The following is a 20,253-nucleotide window of genomic DNA, read 5'->3' as shown; positions in this document are numbered from 1 at the left end:
TGCTATATTTGCTATTCTGATGAGCATGTTCCCTTAGTGGACTTGCAACCCCTTATTCACACATTTACAACTTCAGTCACACATCTGTTGTTGTGAACTAGATCCATCAAGGTCGGTTATTTGATGTACTTAGGCAATGGTATTGGTGTGTCTTTAGTGTACCTCTTGTCTTATGGTGAAGATGAATCAATGTTGCTTGCATAAAAGTAAAGTAGTACATGGGAAAAGGCAGACTGGTCTCCTATATATACTATCCCGACAATAGCCTCCATGGCTTCACAACCCCTTGAGACCTGTGCATTTGTACCCCAAGATCAAGAGTGATTTACTAGTAACAACATGGACTCAAAAGCGATGGGATTTTACCAGAAGATACTGAGGTGGAGAGAGAGCTGGAAAAAGCGATCGGACAAGGGGCCTCAGCAAGGTGGAAACCAAACCAGGGCAGAATGATTGAGCTGTTGACAGAGAAGTCTTTGACACGCACAACCTGTTAGACAAGGTGCTCATGGCTAGGCCCAACATCAGAGTCAATTGGGTGCAATTCACGGGTGACCTTGATATTTCCAATCTTGAAGCAGGTTGGAGAAGCTTAGTGATAGACAATTGACCCAGGCTGGGCAGCCGTATAGTAGAGAGCAAGGATTATGCAGCACATTTGCAAGGCAACCTGTTGGGTTGGAAAGTCAGTCTATGTCTTTGAGAGGGGGGGTGGAAGGGAGTCATGACCTCACATTGACGTCCACCTTTTGCAGCAAATCCTTGCAAAGAAGTCGGATCTTGGGTGTTTGAAATGTGACGCAAAGGCAAGGGTCAGTCCTGAGATTGAATTTGTCAATAGCCAGTGGGCATCGGGCTCGTAGAAGCTTGATCAAGTCTTCCAGCTCTTGCTTGTTGAGACCCAAGACGCATGACTTCGTTCAAGCATGAGATGAGGGTCGAGAGGATCTTGTTGAAGGTCGTCTGCCGCCAAGGAGGCAGGGCACTAAAAAGCACACAGGGATGATGATGGTGATAATCATACAAGGTGGTGCTATCTAGTACATGTGAGAAGAGGACTGTAGCTATCATCAGCCTAGAGGGACAGCGCGCACGACCTAATTGCATGTATAGGACACAGATAGTTTTGCCGGCCTCTGCAATGACCTCTCTCTTGTTCTCCATCATGCATAACGTGACGAACTTGGCATCTCTGCACGAGGGAGTCAAGAGGGAGACGATAGTGTATCAGAAACATCAATGCGATGGACTTGCTCTCTAACCACTACCACTTACCGGTTGATCAAAGCAAAGTGACGGAACTCTCTGTTCCTGCAAGGAGTTTCACCCTTCTGAAAGGGACCAAACGCTCGTTCAAGAGGTTTGTGAGTGGACCGAATGATGTTCTTCATCACCTTCCCGTACAGAATGATCACAGAGCGAGACTTCTTACCCACAACCTTAGCGATGTTATTTGTCAACTGCTGCAACTTGTGAAAATCGGTGTTTCCAAAAACATCCTTGGCCTGTCTGTCACGGTGGTGAGCCCGCTAGGCCGCTGCCTCAGACTGGGCTACCGGACAGGTGAGCAGGAGAGACATGACGGTAGGAGTATACATCTATATAGTAATAACGGTGCCCAGCATAACATACGCACTAGTCTAAACCTACAAAAGTTCAGTGTGACAGGAATTGCAACATGTGATTAGTGGTTGCAAATGAGTGATCAGAGTTGCATCTTTACAAAATCAGCTTAGTAAGAGTGTACTATACCATTGCTGCTGCCTAGCTACATCAAGTAACCAACATTTGTGAATTTAGTTCTTATCTCACAGAAACTTTGGTGGCAAACAAGAGAGAGATCAGCATCAAGATGACAAGCAAGCAGGGCAAGCAGGCAAATGGAAAGTGGAAGTGCAATTTTGCGGGTTGCTTCTGTAATCATCTTGCCAGATACAAAAATCGGCACGTCCAGTTGGACAAGAGAGAGGAGCAGTTCGTAGTGGACTGGTTATGGTTGGCCCGCTGTATGCAAGAACAGGCTGCCTGCAGAATCTACCCTTCAAATGATTGCCAAGAGCAACATCGCATGGATTGCGCTCATGAAGCAAGCTTCTGATCAAGACCTTGACGCCTTCCTTGACAATCTTGCTATAAGGAAACGACAGCCTCGCTAGAAGCGAGAGACCGCCACTCGTCACATCACTACCATTGTCAGTATTGGGCGAGCTAATTCCCTCATAGCATAGCGCATCAGATTTTAGATGCTTGAGTACCACTTGATGATTAAGTATGGATATCACGTCTCTTCAATATGTGATTATCCTGGCAAAGGATAGGTCACTTCATTGACGGTGAACCATCCTTTTGTACCTTTCATTCCCGAAAAGTACGTCCTAGTCCTCTCCATATCACCCTGGCACGCACAGCTATCCCTGCCAAGACAAGTTTGAGGCAACCGTCACTTGGGCTGTGAGTCACTCGGTGTCCAATATCCGGCACCTGCTTCTAAGACTCCAATATACTTATCTGTCGAGAGGAGCGCATCAAGGCGTCTAAAGCAATCAATAGCTGGACAGGCTTGCTATGGTATACCCGTGTTGAATTGTCCTTGCGCCACGCGCGCCTCCAAACCACGCGCTTTGCAATATACTTCAGCGCTCCCGGCTTTGCTATGAAAATAGGTACTCAAGGGACACTCAACCCGGAGAACAGCCTCATATTACAGCATGCAAGTGCGATCTCTACAAGAGAGAACCATGACTGGACCAGTTTCGTGACCTACGCGTAGCAGATGACTATGACGACTACGGGGCGAGACAATACAAGATTGCTGATCTATGTCGACGGTGAAATATTTACCGGCTTCACATCTCGCCGATCATAAGATTTCCTCCTCCACCGAAGACAAGACGATTTCACGGGCTGAGCTTCGCCTGTGACACCGCTCTGATGTCGCGACCAAGTCTTCGGAGCAAGATTCCCCGTGCATGTCACTGCAGATCCAAAACTTTGCTCAATAGGGCGACTTTCTGCCTGACATGTGGGACTAGATTACCGGTTGCTTTGCAACGGATACCGTAGGCGAGTCTTGTATTTTGTGTGCCGATGAAGACGGGTCTTCACCGATCTCGGAAGCCAACATCTCCCCTGATGGTTTCGTATCTACTGCGTGGTCTGTTTCGTTGACAGGAGGCGATTCCTCTATTCGATTTTGTTGAATCGCTGGCACATGTTGCCATGCGAGCGAAGAGAACGCGGCAAAAGCGGCATGGTTTGTCGGGAGATGCGGCAGGGGCGATTTCATGAGCAAAGGAGCTATATCCGTCAACAAATCAGCGCTATTGGCGGTGTTTGACGGCCCAACGCTCTCACCAATCGTGGCGATGCATGGAGATTCTGCTCGCAGTTGATCCAGTGGCAGGCTGTTGGAGACGAGTTGGTTGCGCTCAGGGCGCTGAGCGATGAACTGATATATCCTGCCTACTCACCTTAGACTGTAGTCACCGAAGTCATTCGCAATCATTACGATTTGTCCCGCTGAGTGTTGCTTAGAGTTTGTGTCATTCTCTTTAGTTCGCCATCCGATCCGATATCCGGACCAGTTTTCACGCAAGAACGCCTCGTAAAGACCCCTGGGACAATGCGGAAGGTAAGCAAGCGCAGGTCGATCGATGGGTAGTCGATGACGTCCCAGCTGCGGAATTGGACATGAGAATTTGGCACACCGTTAGATAAGCTCTGCTATTGTTCATGCTCGTCTACAATATTCACCTGATTTCTCTCGACCAGATGGAAACCGCTTTGTTCGAGTAATAAGACGTCCACGGGATCTAGCATGGGGTCATAAACCCAAACGTCACTCGTCTTTTTGCAGTAACTCTCAGTCGGATGTTCCTGCAGATACAGTTCTCGGTGAACCCACCTTGAAAAACTTGGCTATATCCTGAAGCTGTAGGTACTGAAATTGACTTTCGCGAGATTCGCTAATCTTTCCGATGCCGAGACAAAGCACGTAAACGGGCGGAGACTCGTACATCCCCGAGTCGAGCGGAGCGCCAGGAGGTTTTTGATGCTCATCGGATTCCTCCTGTTTGATAGCAGAAGGATCGGTCCGACTTCTCTCGGGGTCCTGGCAGGACATGATTGTGGAGGCTTCGCTAAGCTGTTCTGAGGTTCAAATGGAATGTCAAGCGCAAACGCGCGGAGGGCTTCTAATCTGGTCCTCACTCAGCCATGTTGCTTCGTAGAGTGGCCATTCTCTGAGCTGAGATCTTCGGGTCTCCAATGTCTTCAAAAGTCGATCGAGCCGTTCGTTCACTGAGAGGGTTGCTGGATCTCGATATCGCGCACCGGGTCGCTTCTTGGGTTTTCTTCGGGATAGCTCCACGAAGTCTGTCATGTCGAACGACCCTTGTGGCCTCAGGCCTGAGCACAATGAGAAGAGAAGAGAGAAAGTGGAGACGTAGAATCTCCCGTCTTGGCTCTGTGTGACAGGACGGAGCAGGCAGGAGGAGATGCGTAAATCGTCAAGCAGCAGTAACTTTGCATGCAGGAGATCGTTCCGATATTTACCACGTCCGGAAGCTTTTTTGATAGGCGATCCTTTCATCGGAAGCTCTTTCGTCATCCTTCACCTTTGCTTCCGTTACCTACCGGTAACTCGCATCGATATCGATTGCGGGGCACGCCGAGGTCGTGACTGCGAGCTCTTTTAGACTTGCACAATTGCTGCGAGTGGTCTTCCTGCCAGCTCGTATCTCATAACAGAGCATCACCAGATCATCGATTGAGGTCGCAAATCGCTCATTGAACTATCAGCTGCCTCTATTTCATCCGCACACACCCTTCAGAACTTTGATCTTCCATGTCGGACATCACCGGTGCTCAGTTGGTCGCTCGAACGCTAAAAGACCTCGAGGTGGACGTCGTCTTCGGTATCGTGGGCATACCGGTGATCGAAGTCGCGCAGGCGTGTATAAACAGCGGAGTACGCTTTATAGGCTTCAGAAACGAGCAGAGTGCAGCCTATGTAAGCCGTTTCGAGCCACTTTGAGTTCGTTCGCAAGCTATTCGCTGACTCGGTCACCTAGGCGGCTGCGGCTTATGGTTACCTTAGTAAACGCCCAGGCGTCTGCCTGGTCGTTGGAGGCCCTGGAGTCATCCACGGCAAGTGTATTTGTGGGTGGATATGTATGGAGTAATACTGATATCTCAGGCATTCCGACTTTCAGCTATGGCGGGCACGCATCACGCAGAAGCAAACGCATGGCCGCTAATGCTGATGGCGGGATCGAGCGAATCCTACCAGCAGGGTATGGGTGCATTTCAGGAGTTGGATCAAGTAGGTCTCCTGAAGCCGCACGTAAAGTGGGTACACCGTCGGCCGTTACTCTTTCGGGACAAGCACCTGAATTCCGCAGTACAGATTCGCTGCGAGGGCACCCTCATTGCATCAACTTCCGGGTACGCTGGAGAAGGCATATAGAACAGCCTTCTCCGGTAGACCAGGACCCACTTACGTCGACTTGGTGAGTTGGCAGACTTAGACTAGGCAAGCCATATATCGAACGCTCATCTGATCCCATTGAAATTAGCCTGCGGACCATATTCAAGGAAAGGTAGAGCAGCACGAAAGCCCGAGAGTCGCTCCACGTGCCAAGCATTCACAAAGCGTAGCACCTGAGCGAGAGGTAGCTCATGCGCTTGCTCTCCTTCGCTCTGCTCAACGCCCTCTGCTTGTCATCGGAAAGGGGTAAGCGGTCCTCTCCTGTACCTGGCGGAGACGTTTATCTGACCACATATATGTCTATCTGTCCAGTGCACAGTATGCCCGTGCAGAAGATCCGTTGAGGCGGCTGCTCGAGATGATGCCCATCCCGTTTCTGCCTACTCCCATGGGCAAGGGCTTGATCTCGGACAAGCATCCTATGTGTATTTCGGCAGCAAGATCAACGGCGTTACGTGAAGCGGATGTGGTTCTCATAGTAGGCGCGCGGCTCAACTGGATCTTGCATTATGGCCAATCGCCCAAGTGGAACAAGGATGTCAAGCTTATCAGATTGGACATCAACGCTGAATCGATTGATGACAACAAGAGCGCCGAAGTTGCGCTTGTGGGAGATGCTTCGGCCATAATCGACCAGCTTTGCTATGCTCTAGGCTCGGAACACGGCGTTACCGATCCTTTCGCCAAGATGTCTGACAGTCAGGCGAGCTGGTACAAAAAGCTCCTCTCGACCTGTCATGATAATTCGCAAAAATTGATCGAAAAAGCCATGGTATTTCCTCGGCCCGCCAAAGGCAACGTTGGACAAGTCGCCCTTCCGCTCACCTATCACCAATCCTTCAACATTATTCGCAAAAACATACCGGCGGATCACGTGTTTATCGGGGAAGGCGCCAACACTATGGATATCGCTCGCAGCATGTTTGATGTGGTCTTACCTCGGTCCCGTCTTGATGCTGGTACTCAAGCAACGATGGGAGTTGGTATGGGATACTGTATCGCCGCAGCGATTTACGAGCAGAAGCGACCCGAGCGCCGACCCATAGTGGCTGTCGTTGGGGACTCGGCTTTTGGCTTCTCCGGCTTCGAAATCGAGACTGCAGTTCGCAACAAGTTGGGAATGTTGATCGTAGTGATGAACAACGGTGGTGTACGTAGTTGGTGCCTCGAAAATGTCTCCTCATGCTGTCTCGCTAATATCGCTTCTCACCAGGTTTATAAGGGACTGCCCGTCAAGGCCTACAATGACATTCCCGTAGAGAAACTACCGCCGACCGCCTTACTCCCTGAACTGCGTTATGATCAGCTATGCATCTCCCTTGGCGGACTGGGTCACTGTGTGCGAACGATTGACGAACTAGAAAAGGCAGTTCAAGACGGGATCGACAAGCAGAATGAAGGTAGGGTCACTCTGATCAATGTGCTGATGGATAGTGGCAGCAAAAAGAAGTGAGTCATATTGCAGACGTTTCGCGCATATTGCCCTTGTGTGCTGACCTGAAACAGGTTGGAGTTTGGCTGGCTAGCTTCGACGAAACCCAAATCCAAGCTCTAAGTTGCGGCTTTGTTGTAGTACGGCATTCAGAGATATTTTGTACGCGTGAGAAACGTTTAGAGACGCGCGCCTCATGTGCGCTTTTTCCTGACGACCCCATTTCAAGATCTTGTGCTTTCGATTTTCCCTCACGCGCGACCTCGGTCGTTCGACTTCATTGAGCCGTAGGTCAACCATTGCGTTGACTTCAGAGCATCGAGCTTGGTTTTACCCTCTCGATTCGATCCAGCCGTTCCTTTCTCGACACCTCAAGACAAGAAACCAGTTCATCCAACAAAATGGCCCCCGTCAAGAAGTCCAAGGCTGCCAAGACCTCCGAGTCGATCAACTCCAAGTTGCAGCTCGTCGTCAAGAGTGGAAAGGTTGGTTGCAAGGACACGTATTCGTCTGCTATTATGAATGGCTTAATTGACTTGACTTTCGTACTGCAGTACACTCTCGGTTACAAGCAGGCTCTCAAGAACCTCCGTAACGGAAAGGGTGAGCGTCATTTCTAGCAATCAATCGACCTTCGTTACGGAGCCTTTGTCACCTGCATGTGCATGCGGGATAAAGGGGGACTGGAGCAATGGCTGAGAAGGTCCCCATGCTGACCCTGGTTTGTCTGGCGGTAATAGCCAAGTTGATCCTCATTTCGCAAAACTGCCCCCCTTTGCGAAAGTCTGAGATCGAGTACTACGCCATGCTGTAAGTCGTCTCTGACAGACTGTGGAAGCATCGTGGGGCGGCAGCTTATAGCAAATCATTTGGGTTTTACCACACAGCTCCAAGACTTCCGTGCACCACTACCAGGGCTCCAACGTCGAGCTCGGAACCGCTGCCGGAAAGCTCTACCGAGTCGGTGTTATGAGCATTGTTGACGCCGGTGACTCCGACCTCGTGAGTTCGATGCGACCCACAATGACCTATCATCGGGTACCTAATCAATGAGCCACCTTGTCTAATACAGCTCCAGGTCACCGAGGCCGCTTAAGCGAGTCCTTGATCAGTCGACGCGGGCCAGGTACGATTTGATGCGTTTGAGATTCCTGAGCGCGATAATCCTGCCACAAAATCTTTGTTGATGTAACCGGGTATATATCGTTCATGACCTCTAATGCCAATCCTTATCGCACCATACTTGCCTGCCATGGGCATTCGACTGTCAGATCAACGACCCGTTTCATGACGAGGACGACGTGCAGAGTTGTCGATGTTGTCAAACTCCGATTATTAAGCGTGAAACACAGTCGAGTATTCGATAGAGTATACAACGGTCGAAGTGTCTACAATCCAAATCATTCGGCAAAGCTGCTATACAAGAGCGACTCAGAAGCAAGCGCAGACCTGATTACTTTCGTCGACTCTGAGCGTCTCCATGCAACCTCCGGTGCTCCCTAGCACTGGTATTCCGCAACCTCCCGCCTGACCAGTTTCCCTTCAGCTCAGGCTCTTCTTCTGGCGGGGTCGGCAGACCGAATCGGCCATCCCTCATGCCCTGCTCTCCGGCCCCATTGAGCGTCCAAGAGGGCGATGTGGAAAAGCCTCGATAAGCATCATCATGCGCAACTCCCGGGTTGTCCGTGCGATCGCGCGGTTTGGCTTTGAAAGCGCTCCATCCGTCTGACGACTTTCCCTCGTCGGATTTTTGTGACCCCATGTCACTTGCGTAGACAGGAGCGAACGCATCGGATGAGAACGCTGCGAAGTCTCCCTCGTCGTGTTCGTTTGGCGGCGATGGGAGGCGACGTTGAAAATCGTATGTGAACCCATTGTTATTCATCCTGGCGTGTGCATGATCCGTCTGTGAGACGTCGTCCATATCGGTATCCATCGCCTGTCCTTCCTGGCCCCTCTCCTCAGTCATGTCGTTCGAAGGCTGAAACCCTCGATAGCTATGCACCGGCGTGCATTGCGGTCGCACGGCTCGACCCTGGTTGCTTGCCAAGTTGGGATGTGTTGGGTATTGGTGGTAGGATGTGCCGTACGATGTGGAAGCCATCGAATTGAGAGAAGATACGGGTGGTGGAGGGATGTAGTGCACACCTTGCACGGGTTGGTAGGTCGTCGTTTCGGGATTATAGTTGAGCGTCTTGGATAGATGAGCCTGTAGTCGCGATTAAAAAGCACCACAATGAGTATCTTGATCGACGTTTCGACCCCGGCTCGATGATCTATACTGACCTGCAAAGCTTTAAGCTCGTAGCCCTCCCTACCCACATGCATCGATGCTATGAGGTCTTCGACGTCCATCACTGCACGATGGTTGACGTTTATTCTCCGGTCAAGGATCGTTTCCTGGTCTTAATCTCGTCCGTAACAAAGTGGACGGATGGCGATTGATCGAGTTTTTGCTACAAGTCGAGTGTGATCGAGATTGCCGGCTTGAGTGTATGGCCGAGGGTAACGACTAGATTGTTAGTAGAACACCAGTCGAAAAGTTTGTCGTGGGGTGTCCTGTCGAATCGATTCGATGTCGATAGAGACCGGAACAGAGCTGAGGCGATATCTCTCGAGCGCGTTCGATCGTAGGGTATAAAAGTTGCGATTCGGCGGGTCCGACGTAGAAGTGGATGACCGGGGTTTCGACGACTTGGCTGGCTATATGGATGCTGATGACGAACGATGGACAAGGATGATGACGGGTCGTAGGTAAAATATACTATGATCTCGAAGCTGACGACGATGGCGGCAAGATGGGATACGGATTTCCGTGCTCTTGGCCCTTTCATCATCGGGGAACTTGTTAGCTTCGACTCTAGCACTCTGCCTCCTCTAGCCTCTTTATCGCGCGCGTACGCTCGGGAATAGCCGGCAACGAACAATCTCGTCGTGTCCAAACACAAGAAACAACCCCGGTGGATCATTCGAACCGGCCCGGGGTGTCATGCACAACACGCATGCCCCGGAGTAATTGTCAGATCGTGGCAGAGGTCCTTTCGTTTCATATCTGGGTGGATCGTCTTAGATAGGCCACCTTTCAGCGGACAACAACAACAACAAAGACCAAAAAATTCGACTTGGTCGGGGAAAAAAACCCGTCAATCGTCAAATGCGAACCCGGCGGCATCGGACCGACCTTATCACGTCACAGGCTGACGGAAAAGAAGAGGAAAAGTCGGCATCGTCATCGATCTCGCACGTCTGTGTCCTAGCTCGTGCTCGGTAAGAGGTTCCAATGGGGACAGAATACGAGGTACAACAAGGTCGGTCTTCCAACGCCGCGATCTGCCTCGACACCCCTCGCCGGAAATCCACCGACGGGTAGACCGACCTCGCTGCGACTGATATGAAGTCCGACATCGCAAGAGTACGTTTTGCGTGGGATCAACGAATTGGCGTGTTGGCAAGCAATCAAGAACATGGAATATGATATCGAATGAGAGTATGTTTCGAGACTTTTACATATCCTGGTGTCTTCATAGACGATCTCCAGGAAGGCACGTCGCCATCCCAATACGATTCGGCTGATCGGACCTAGCTTCACGCTTACTGACCGAGAGCCTCGGGGATCGAAAGGATGTACGAGATCGCTTCCTCGCGATAGTCGTCCTGGATGACCGTGAGGTTGGCGGCTTCCAGCTGCAGCATGTCGACAGTCCCATTGACCCCGTATGCGGGCCAGTCGGTCAGGTTGAGGCTGCGCTTGACGATCTGGCTGACGGGCGAAGCTGCGTTGCCGTTCGGGTTGAGCGCGGTCGCAAAGTTGATCCTGGCAAGATCGTCTCGGTCAGCCACATGGGTCGTTCTGGCAAACCGGCGTTGGACTCACCAGTATGCGACCATCTGCCTGGAGAACTGAACAGCAGGCGCCCCATAGGTTGCGGGCGATGCGGAGGGAGCGCCAAACGTATACGGCACATCGCTTCCGTGGGCGACTCCGGTAGGGGAGCTCGCGTTCAGATTCTGGGTGAAGAGGTAGCTCCAAGTGGTGCCGTTCTGCTCGGTGATCTGAGTTTGCAAGTAACGCCTAGGCGCTTGGAAGATTACATCGCCAAATGCCGCAGCAATGTACTTGTAGCTGTCCAAGGTCTCGGATAAGCTTCCGGGGTCCCCTCATCTTGACCGTTTCATACGTACTATGGGCTACGGCCGAACGTCTCATTGGCAGGCGCTCGGAAGGGTGAGCCGGTGCCGTTGGTATAGTACTCGGTAATCGAGTCCAAGACGGTCTGATTGACGCCGATCGAGGCAGAACTTTCGAAAGCCGCCTCGACAAATCCTTGGAAAGCGGTTTCGTTAGAGATCGTGGGTGGCACAAAGATGGTACCCCTGTCACGAAGTAGGGCGATTAGCGTTTCGAAAGACATTGAATGACGCCCTTTGGCAAGACTCACTCGTCCAAAACGTCGCCTGCAATGGTCGGAATGTGCACGTATGCGCCTTCGGCGATCAACTCGGTAGGGCTTCCAGTGACAAGGCGGCCATCGATCGAGGGTCCTGGATGACCAAGGAATTCGAAAGATCTCAGTTACAAAATTACCAGCTTTCGTGGGCAATTTGATACGCACCATAAGCGACTCTAATATGAGGTGCACAGAAAGTCGACAGGCAGATCAGCGAGCAGGTCGGGCTTTATGTTTGAATGTGACAACTCACGCGTAGGGGTTCTGAGCCAAGACCGTGTTGGAGGCGTTGAGAAGGACGCTCTGGTTTACTTGTCTGAGGCATTCAAAAGACCCCTCGGTCGAATTGCCGCAGCCAGCAAGTTGAACGACGCCATCGTAGAACGCTTGACGACTGACGCTCGAATTGCTAAGGGGGTAACTGGACGGAGAACCGGATTGAAGGATCGCAGCGTGGAACAAGGGGGTATCAACAGAGACCGGCTGGGGTCCAGTGGCGTTGACGGCCGAAGTGGTAGAGTTGCCGGCCGGGAGAGTGGCGTTGCTGGCAGACGACGAGTTGCTGGCAGCGACTAATTCGGGATTGATGAGGTGAAGGCCGATGGAGATCGCTCCCGCCGATTCACCAAAGACAGTGACCTTCTCAGGATCACCGCCAAAACTCTGGATGTTTTGTCTGACCCACTTGAGAGCGAGTAGCTGGTCTTGCAGACCTAGCATACTGGCTCCAGCGGCAGCGGCTTCAGCCCCGCCCGGCCAACCCCAGATGCCCACACGGTAGTTCAGCGTGACCAGGATGACGGGAGAGTAGCTGGCGATCGACTGGGCGATGATGGCCGATCCATCGTAAGGCAAGGTAGATCCGGAAGTGAATCCACCTTTTGGTCATGAGACATCCTGGATGTCAGCTCAGAGGTTGCGGTCAGGCGGAAAAAGGCATCACATACCTCCATAGATCCATACCATCACAGGCAATCCATCCTCGTAGGCACTAGTGAGATTGGTGTTGTTGCCAGCCAAGATGGTGGCCGTCTGGTTCAGGGCAGTCAAAGCCCGGGCGGAAGGAGTGTAGACGTTCAAGTGAAGGCAGTCCTCCGAGGTGTTTCCATAACGAGTCGAGGGAGGTTGGGGACAAGCAGGCCCGTTGACTGTAGCGTTGATCGTGGTAGATGCATTGTAGCTGACAGCTTGAGGAGGAGCAAACCTCAGATCGTCAACCGGAGGCTGCGCGAACGGGATCCCCAGGTAACGAGTGACGTTGAGGCTATCGATCGTCACACCTGGATTGCCACAAGCGCTATGTTAGTGATTCTGAAAGGCGCACTGTCCACAGCCGTCCTTCGAGCGAACCCACCTTGCACAGTAACGTTGGCGCCATCACCAGTCAAAACAGTTTGAGTAGGGGTGATCGTCACGTTGGAGGTACTGTTGCTCCCCGAAGGCGACGAGGGAATGGCCTGACGAGCATGGAGCTGGTGCACCTGGCCATCGATGGTCGCAGCTGCTAGCGGCAAAAGCAGACCGATGAGACCTGCAGAGAAGAGCATCTTTTGTACGACGGAGAGGGCGATATGTGGACCGCTTGTTCTTGCACTATCCTCCCGAAACGACCTGATTGTAAATCGTAGATCAATCGTCGCAGGTGAATGGCAAGGAATCTCCTGGTGAGAACCCAAGGGAGTGGACGAGCGATGGAGCCTGAATGCGGAAAAGGAAGGAAACTTAAATCCAAAGGATGCTTGCTGCTGCTTGCTCATCATGACGCCCTTTGCCGCCGCGACAACCGGACCGGCTACCGAGCGACAATTCAGCTGGTGGCGGTAACTTTTACTACTATGGCGGTAATTGCACCTAAAGACGCGTTTCTGATTTTTCGGACGCAAAACCTCGATTTTGAAGGTGACAGGCTAGTCGGAAGCAGATCTAGTGCTAACCGGATGCAACAAATGCCGAGAATCGCGTTTATTTGCCTGTTTTAAGCTCGGCCAAAGTTGTTATAAAGACCCTCTTCAAAATCGCTTTTGGTAAATGGTTCTGATACATTGTATGTTCTACCTTGTGTCCCCTAAGTTATGAGTGATCCGAAGCCAGATACAAGGGTGAATTTTGACAAGGCAATACAGGTGCTTGAAACTGATATTTTGAGCGCGTTTGTCAGGAAGTAAATCTGCTTCCTTGTGTCCATATGCTCATTGCCATGTGTCACCGCTAAATATAGCGACGCGCCGATGAAAAACGCTAGATTTTTACCGCCATAGTAGTAAAAGTTGCCGCCACCAGATGAATTCTTCTACCGAGCTACCGATGACGTAAACCGATTACCCGGTTCTGTGACAGCCGGGGGGAGGTTCAACATTTTGGCCCGTTGCTTTACAACAGCCCTGCACTCTACATGTCATCGGTCAAGTCAGGCTGGGAAGTGCGATTAGGAGAGTACGCCGCGCTCAGAAACTTGTTAATTTTCCGGCTGGCCGGTTCAGCTGCAGACATGCTGTAGGGTCGGCATGTTCGATATGCGTTTCAATGAATCCCATTGATCATCACCGCAAACTTTCGAACAAACGTAGCTGCCGATCGTCCATCGCATACCCCGCAGCGTAATCTTTGACATCATCAACCGTCTCGCCTCTGGTCGAGAAGCCTCCGTTCCGTCTCGCCCAGGTCGTGAGGGGAGGACTGGCTTCACAACCGGGCCCTATAATGTTCCACCCTCGCGATTGTGGGAGACCCGGACCGTCTCCCTCGACATCGAACGTATATACGAACGCCCGGCGATCAGTCACGCCCCACAGCCTTCCTCCTTCGCCTTTTAGAGAATAAACGGGACTCTCGGGTCGACCCGGCGAGTATGCCGAATAGCCTCCACGGTGCCATCTAAGCATATCCACGTTGGTCGAGGTCGAATCCTCCAGCAAAGGTTGATCGAACGCTTGACGCGTATTCTCCGCCCTTGTTGCGGATAGGCTGTGTCGGGATTCAATCAACATTCTCGTGTCGAACAGGGATACCATCCCATGGCGTGACGAGCCCGTTGCGATGTTTCCAGGTCCCGTCCATGCACAAGAGTACAGGGATGACTGGAGCCACGGATCAAACATTTCCATTATCGGACGAGTCCGCATACTGGCCGAGTCGTCCTTGTCAGCACCGGATGCGAGAGAGCCCATCCCCGAGACTCGTAGGTCGTGTATACGGGCCCGTCCATCGAACCAAGCGGATAGGAGTATCGAGCTCGGGTTATTGCTGAACGGATTGGCCATGTCTGTCGGCGGAGAAACGATGTCGTAGACTGCAGACTTGATTCGAGCGCCAAGGAGCGATCTGGCCGGCGTAACGCTGACGTTCCTGCGTCGGTTGGCAGAATCGAATGCTCCACCTTCACCCATAGCATATACGTGCAGAGGCTGCAGGCCCGAAGACCCAACTACCACGTATGGCTGTGAGCCTCCTAAAGAGAGGTGAGACGACCACGGACGGGAACCGATGCTGAAAGTGGCGGGAGCAGACCAAGGCGCTGCTGCATTGTAGAGCGAGATCAACCCGTTGTGAGATGCTGTAAGAAACCTCTGTTTGTTCTGAGGGTCATTGCTGTTCCTCGAGCTCGTGAGAGATTCTATCGGGACGTTGGCCGTGTGAGGGTACAAGGCGGTAGATACGGCTTGTAACCGCTTTTGGTACGGTCCGTGAACTTGCTGTGATCGAAGCTGAACCTTTTGGAGTTTGCCTCCCACCGTGGAAAGTATGTACTCGTCGCTTCCGAGAGATACCACCCCGGTAAGATCGTCGAGAGGAGACGCCACAGCTGTCCGCTGAGCGAACCGCCCGAATCCCCCCTGCGAACTATTCACCTGTCGACCTCTGATCAAGGGGATCGGTACGGTCTCGATGCTGACGACCCCCTTCCTGCCATCAACAGATTCTCCATACGAATCATCCTTGGCCAGACCGTGCACAGTAAGTGAAGGTCCAGTGGCGATGAGCAGGCGATCGGGTTCGAGTTCGATCGACGGTCGACAAGGTCTGTTCCAGGTGTTGCCGACCTGTCGAGCCAGAAACCTCCTTCGCCGGAAATTCTCCTCGATGTTTCGGTTATGCCTGACAAGTCTAGTCACTTGCAACACGCCGGCATGGCCGTCTTTTATGGTTGCTGAGGTCGTGTGACTTGTTTCTCTTGGGTCAACCGTGATGTGATGACATGCTGTACGCCGTAGCAGCGAGGGCAAAGCCAAGTTGTGAACCTGGAAGTGGGTATGGGTCAACACCCTTTGTACCGGTCGTTTCATATCCACGCTCTTCGACCTACCCTAGCTGCATCGATCTTTGAGAGTTGGGTCAATTTGATAACATCTTCTACCTCTAATCCGTCGTAAACGATGCTGAGAACGTCATCCGGCAGGGATGCCCATCGCGCCATCCAGGTTTGACGGGTCGATAGCTCGATAGTGATAGTAGTATTTGTGTACCGTTGGAGAGTATACAATCTGGCTTGACACTATGGGATGACGGCTTGATCGTGATGGTTTGAGTATCTGAGTAAGTTTGGTCAGGTCAGGAGAAGCCATGCATGACGGAGTGGACGATCGGAGATCGACGAATTGGTTCGGAAGTAATTTGCTTCCAGATCACGTTGGCGTCAAAAGGGGGTCTCAAATATCTGTTTTCACTCCGCGAGACAATTGGTTAGGAAAGATGTCAGGCTCCAAAAGTCACGTGATTAGCTCGGAATGAATTGTCTCGCGACCTTACGAATGAACGGGGTCTAGACCTCGATCATTCGTAAGTCGAATTCCGAACAAATCGCTATTGTACCACCTAGACTGTTATAGCGGTCACGTGACGCGTCGGACACGCCGTACGCGACTCCCGTATGCGACTCCCGTCGGGGGTACTTTTCGGTGTTGTTGTTTGGATGTAGAACTAGTACCTCTGTAATAGCTCTACATCCGTTATTACATCTAGATGTCTACCCATACCTTGCCTCATTCCTGCGTCCCGTCAGCCTGTCCAGGGGGACCCCCATCGGGGGCCGCTCCCGGGCCTTACAGAATAACGGATCATCAAAGGACCCCGAATGGGGGAGCACGAGGAGGTAGCCGGATCCCCTTGCAGCTGGGTGCAAGCGGAGTACCCAACGGTCCAGATAGCCATCTGACGTTGGTAGGAGTGTTCTACCCGGAAGGAGTGCCGGTCCAAGCACTCATGTTGTTGGATTCGGGAGCGACCGGGATGTTCATGGATCGGACATTCGCGTCGCTACATGGATTCGACGTAACGGACCTCGAGACGCCGCGGGTAGTGACGGTGATCGATGGTCGGGAGATCCAGGGAGGAAGGATCACCCAGAAGGCTCGTACGCTGGTACGTACGGGAGTGCACCTGGAACTGACCGAGTTCCACCTCACCGATTTGAGTGGGTACCCGGTGGTGCTAGGTATCCCTTGGTTGCGGAGACACAACCCGCATATCCAATGGGACTCCAACGCGGTAACGTTCGGGGATGTCTGCATCAGCACGGGATGCCTCAAGAGGCCCGAGACGGTGTATGCTCCGGACGAAGTAGAAGTGGAGACACGAGGGATCGACCCGTTCAAGAAGATGAAGGGGTCGATCACGGAGGATTTGGTCGTCGCGCAGATGCAGATGACCCGGGAGGACGACGAGCGGGCGAGGCGCCCGGACCTGTGGGATTGGGACGTCAAACCCACGGACTCGTTCCAGGACGATCTGGATCCTCCTGAGTATATGGAGAAGCTGAGGGACATGGTACCGGAGAAGTATCATGAACATCTTGGAGCGTTCTCCAAGACGAAGGCAGATACACTGCCCCCGACGCGATCGATCGACCATGCGATCGAACTCAAGCCCGGTACGTCGCCGACGTACCAGAAGCTCTACAACCACTCCCAGCGGGAAAGCGAGGAGCTAAAGAAGTGGTTGAAAGAAAATTTGGAGAAGGGGTTCATCAGGCCGTCGAAGTCGCCCTGTTCGAGCCCGGTACTGTTCGTACCGAAGAAAGGCGGCGAGATGCGTATGTGCATCGATTACCGTCGCCTTAACGACATTACGGTGAAGGATAGGACGCCCCTACCCCTCATCTCAGAGACGCTAGACAGGTTGAAGGGCGCGAAGGTCTACACGAAGATGGACCTCCGAGGCGCGTACAACCTGCTACGCGTAAAAGAAGAAGACATTTGGAAGACCGCGTTTACTACACGTTTCGGTCTGTTCGAATGTTTGGTCATGCCGTTCGGCTTGACCAACGCCCCCGCTACCTTTCAGCGGTGGATGAACGAGGTTTTCCAGGACCTTTTGGATGTGTGCGTCGTCGTTTACCTCGACGACATACTTATTTACTCCTCCGACCAGGAGACCCATGACGGTCAGGTCAAGGAGGTTATGAAGAGGCTGCAGGCAAATGGCCTGTATGCGAAGGCGGAGAAGTGTGAGTTCGATACGGTGGCTACCGAATTCTTGGGGTACGATATTGCCCCGACGGGGGTCAGTATGAACCCCTCCAAGGTCAAGTCCGTTTTGGACTGGGCCCCCCCGAAGAACATTCGGGGACTGCAGTCCTTTTTAGGATTTGCAAACTACTATCGGAGGTTCATCCAGAACTACTCCAAGAAGATTCAGGGAATGACGGCCCTGACGAAGAAAGGGGTGAAGTACTCCTGGACGGCAGCCGCTGACGCTGCGTTCCGGGAACTGAAGGAGTCCTTCACCCAGGCGCCTATATTGGCGCACTACAACGAGGAGCGCCAAGTGGTGCTCGAGACCGACGCTTCCTCTGGAGCGATCGGCGCGGTGATGTCCCAGGTAGGGGACGATGGGAAGCTCCACCCGGTAGCGTTCATGTCAAAGAGTCTGACGCCCGCCGAGAGGAACTACGATGTGCACGACAGGGAACTGTTGGCCATCGTCTATTGCAGTCGGATATGGCGACATTATCTCGACAACAAGTACCCCGTTCGGATTCTCACGGATCACAAGAACTTGGAGTATTTCAAGAGGGACAAGGTATTGTCCCAACGGCAGGCGCGATGGTTGCAGCTGTTGAACCAGATCTCCTACACCCTGGAGTACAAGCCGGGAACGGAGAACGGGAAGGCCGACGCGTTGAGTCGTCGGGAAGAGTTGATGGAGGAGACAGAACCGAAGCGAGCGGAGACTCTGCTCCGGCCTGTCGAAGACGCACCCCCTGAAGGGTGTAGTCCGGTTGAACGACCGCCTTTGCGGTTGAATGGCACCATCCCCGCACTGGGCGATTGGATGGTGAAAGCGCTGATACCGGCGGCGCAGGACGACCCGGTGGCGAAAGAGCTCGTAGCGCAGCTCAAGGCGGGGACCTTGGCGAATGAGCGATACAGCTTGAGCCCCACCGGGGTTCTCCTATACAACGGGTTGGTGTATGTTCCTAACGCGGGGAACATCAAGGTAGAGCTGATGAAGCGCCTACATGACGGGAAAGCCGCCGGCCATTGGGGGCGGGACAAGACCGTGGAGCTAACCAGTAGGGACTTCTACTGGCCTGGGATGGCGAAGTGGATCGGGGAGTACGTCGCTAGCTGCAGCATATGTCAGCGCAACCGGCGACCCCGAATGAAGCCTGTCGGCGAACTAGCGCCGCTGCCGGTACCGGCGGGACCATACGAATCGATCACTTGGGATCACATCACGGACCTGCCCGAGTCTATGGGGTCCAATTCGATCCTGGTGATCGTCGATCGGTTCAGCAAGCGAGCGCACTTCGTCGCTTGTCGAAAGGATAACGACGCCACATTCTTGGCGCGGTTATTCCTTGACCGATGGGTGTGTTTGCATGGGTTCCCGAAGCAGATCATTTCGGATCGAGGTACGTTGTTCACCTCGCGCTTCTGGAAAGATCTGTGCCGCATGGCGAACGTGGAGAATAGTTACTCCACGGCGTTCCACCCGGAGACGGACGGACAGACCGAGCGAAGTAACTCCACCTTGGAGCAGTACTTGCGGTCGTACGTCAACTTCCTCCAGGACGATTGGGCGGAGCTACTCTCCATGGCGGAGTTCGCGTACAACAACGCGAAGCACTCTGCCATCGGGATGTCGCCATTCATGGCGTCCGAGGGAAGGGAACATACCTTCTCCCTGCCAGTGCCCGGCACTAGGGAAGAGGCGGTGGAATCGGCGGGAGAGTACCGAGACCGACTCGACGGGATCTACAAGTCGGTGAAGGAGGCGCTGGAACAGGCGCGGGAGGACATGGCGAAGTACGCAAATCGGAAGCGTACCGCCGTCCCTGACGAGGGTTACAACGTAGGGGACCTGGTAATGTTATCTACCAAGAACTTGACGTCGGTGCGCCCCAGCCAGAAGCTCTCGATGAAGACGCTGGGGCCCTTCCGAATCACGGAAGTCATCGGCCAGAGCAAGATGGCGAGGAGGCTGGAACTCCCCGCGCAGTTACGCCGGGTGCATCCCGTCTTCCACGTGTCGTTGCTCATCCCCTATCGGGCCAACGAGCTGGAAGGAAGAGAGGTGGTTGAACCGCCTACCCCCGAAGTCCTCGACAACGGTGACTTGGGGTATGTCGTGTCCGAGATCGTACACTCGAAAGCGTTGCGATCCGGGAGGTCCGGGAAGAAGACCCAGTACCTAGTGCGATTCGAAGGGTACGGGGATGAATCGAACGAGTGGGTTAGTCCCGCCGAATTCGATCACGACGACAAGGTCGTCGCAGCGTTTCACAAGCGCTACCCTCATCTACCGCAGCCTGGTCGACAAGAGTACGCCGACGCTTGATGCGTTCGGAGACCGCATCTAAGGGGGGGATCCTGTTATAGCGGTCACGTGACGCGTCGGACACGCCGTACGCGACTCCCGTATGCGACTCCCGTCGGGGGTACTTT

The 20,253-nt window shown here is 53.0% G+C and overlaps 6 protein-coding genes across 6 annotated transcripts; 2 read left to right on the top strand and 4 right to left on the bottom strand.

The window, feature by feature from the left end:
- Positions 1 to 2,639: 2,639 nt before the first annotated feature.
- HD553DRAFT_310814 (uncharacterized protein) lies at positions 2,640 to 4,501 on the bottom strand. Its single transcript, XM_046179877.1, has 5 exons — positions 3,905 to 4,501; positions 3,754 to 3,846; positions 3,471 to 3,676; positions 3,355 to 3,404; positions 2,640 to 3,297 (listed from the first exon to the last, which is right to left on the bottom strand). Exons 1-5 carry the CDS (start codon positions 4,121 to 4,123, stop codon positions 3,029 to 3,031), a joined length of 837 nt encoding a protein of 278 aa, XP_046036822.1. The 5' UTR covers positions 4,124 to 4,501; the 3' UTR covers positions 2,640 to 3,028.
- A 214-nt stretch (positions 4,502 to 4,715) lies between these two features.
- Positions 4,716 to 7,157, top strand: HD553DRAFT_310809 (thiamine diphosphate-binding protein). Its single transcript, XM_046179876.1, has 8 exons — positions 4,716 to 5,011; positions 5,073 to 5,148; positions 5,214 to 5,349; positions 5,408 to 5,510; positions 5,577 to 5,734; positions 5,801 to 6,638; positions 6,702 to 6,937; positions 6,995 to 7,157. Exons 1-8 carry the CDS (start codon positions 4,847 to 4,849, stop codon positions 7,041 to 7,043), a joined length of 1,761 nt encoding a protein of 586 aa, XP_046036821.1. The 5' UTR covers positions 4,716 to 4,846; the 3' UTR covers positions 7,044 to 7,157.
- A 48-nt stretch (positions 7,158 to 7,205) lies between these two features.
- On the top strand, positions 7,206 to 8,296 carry HD553DRAFT_310805 (putative 60S ribosomal protein l30-1). Its single transcript, XM_046179875.1, has 5 exons — positions 7,206 to 7,405; positions 7,475 to 7,523; positions 7,661 to 7,730; positions 7,808 to 7,922; positions 7,993 to 8,296. The coding sequence occupies exons 1-5, from the start codon at positions 7,322 to 7,324 to the stop codon at positions 8,014 to 8,016; spliced, it is 342 nt and encodes a 113-aa protein (XP_046036820.1). The 5' UTR covers positions 7,206 to 7,321; the 3' UTR covers positions 8,017 to 8,296.
- On the bottom strand, positions 8,277 to 9,449 carry HD553DRAFT_23941 (uncharacterized protein). Its single transcript, XM_046177315.1, has 2 exons — positions 9,207 to 9,449; positions 8,277 to 9,129 (listed from the first exon to the last, which is right to left on the bottom strand). The coding sequence occupies exons 1-2, from the start codon at positions 9,273 to 9,275 to the stop codon at positions 8,374 to 8,376; spliced, it is 825 nt and encodes a 274-aa protein (XP_046036819.1). The 5' UTR covers positions 9,276 to 9,449; the 3' UTR covers positions 8,277 to 8,373.
- Positions 9,450 to 10,511: 1,062 nt separating this feature from the next.
- HD553DRAFT_341842 (Alpha/Beta hydrolase protein) lies at positions 10,512 to 12,915 on the bottom strand (the record flags this gene model as incomplete). Its single annotated transcript, XM_046182677.1, has 8 exons — positions 10,512 to 10,734; positions 10,795 to 11,043; positions 11,103 to 11,294; positions 11,360 to 11,462; positions 11,534 to 11,544; positions 11,622 to 12,246; positions 12,316 to 12,648; positions 12,723 to 12,915. The coding sequence occupies 8 exons, from the start codon at positions 12,913 to 12,915 to the stop codon at positions 10,512 to 10,514; spliced, it is 1,929 nt and encodes a 642-aa protein (XP_046036818.1).
- A 497-nt stretch (positions 12,916 to 13,412) lies between these two features.
- On the bottom strand, positions 13,413 to 15,928 carry HD553DRAFT_310801 (uncharacterized protein). Its single transcript, XM_046179874.1, has 2 exons — positions 15,672 to 15,928; positions 13,413 to 15,606 (listed from the first exon to the last, which is right to left on the bottom strand). The coding sequence occupies exons 1-2, from the start codon at positions 15,780 to 15,782 to the stop codon at positions 13,909 to 13,911; spliced, it is 1,809 nt and encodes a 602-aa protein (XP_046036817.1). The 5' UTR covers positions 15,783 to 15,928; the 3' UTR covers positions 13,413 to 13,908.
- Between the last annotated feature and the right edge of the window lie 4,325 nt (positions 15,929 to 20,253).

The sequence above is a fragment of the Filobasidium floriforme genome, assembly GCF_021052385.1.
Source record: "Filobasidium floriforme strain CBS 6241 chromosome Unknown HD553scaffold_10, whole genome shotgun sequence".
In the NCBI taxonomy this organism is placed as follows: Eukaryota; Fungi; Basidiomycota; class Tremellomycetes; order Filobasidiales; family Filobasidiaceae; genus Filobasidium; species Filobasidium floriforme.
Note: the sequence above shows the minus strand (reverse complement) of the source record. Positions and strands in the feature narration are given on the sequence as shown.

Bases quoted from the DNA above. Each gene is read 5' to 3' on its own strand.
- HD553DRAFT_310814 (XM_046179877.1), bottom strand. From the start codon at position 4,123: ATGTCCTGCCAGGACCCCGAGAGAAGTCGGACCGATCCTTCTGCTATC. The intron at 3,847-3,904 runs GTGGGTTCACCG...TACTGCAAAAAG, and splicing joins ATATAGCCAAGTTTTTCAAG to ACGAGTGACGTTTGGGTTTA. The intron at 3,677-3,753 runs GTGAATATTGTA...CCAATTCCGCAG, and splicing joins ATCTGGTCGAGAGAAATCAG to CTGGGACGTCATCGACTACC.
- HD553DRAFT_310809 (XM_046179876.1), top strand. From the start codon at position 4,847: ATGTCGGACATCACCGGTGCTCAGTTGGTCGCTCGAACGCTAAAAGAC. The intron at 5,149-5,213 runs GCAAGTGTATTT...TCCGACTTTCAG, and splicing joins AGGCCCTGGAGTCATCCACG to CTATGGCGGGCACGCATCAC. The intron at 6,639-6,701 runs GTACGTAGTTGG...GCTTCTCACCAG, and splicing joins TAGTGATGAACAACGGTGGT to GTTTATAAGGGACTGCCCGT.
- HD553DRAFT_310805 (XM_046179875.1), top strand. From the start codon at position 7,322: ATGGCCCCCGTCAAGAAGTCCAAGGCTGCCAAGACCTCCGAGTCGATC. The intron at 7,406-7,474 runs GTTGGTTGCAAG...TTCGTACTGCAG, and splicing joins TCGTCGTCAAGAGTGGAAAG to TACACTCTCGGTTACAAGCA. The intron at 7,923-7,992 runs GTGAGTTCGATG...TGTCTAATACAG, and splicing joins ACGCCGGTGACTCCGACCTC to CTCCAGGTCACCGAGGCCGC.
- HD553DRAFT_23941 (XM_046177315.1), bottom strand. From the start codon at position 9,275: ATGGACGTCGAAGACCTCATAGCATCGATGCATGTGGGTAGGGAGGGC. The intron at 9,130-9,206 runs GTCAGTATAGAT...TCGCGACTACAG, and splicing joins ACGAGCTTAAAGCTTTGCAG to GCTCATCTATCCAAGACGCT.
- HD553DRAFT_310801 (XM_046179874.1), bottom strand. From the start codon at position 15,782: ATGGCGCGATGGGCATCCCTGCCGGATGACGTTCTCAGCATCGTTTAC. The intron at 15,607-15,671 runs GTAGGTCGAAGA...ACCCACTTCCAG, and splicing joins CAAAGATCGATGCAGCTAGG to GTTCACAACTTGGCTTTGCC.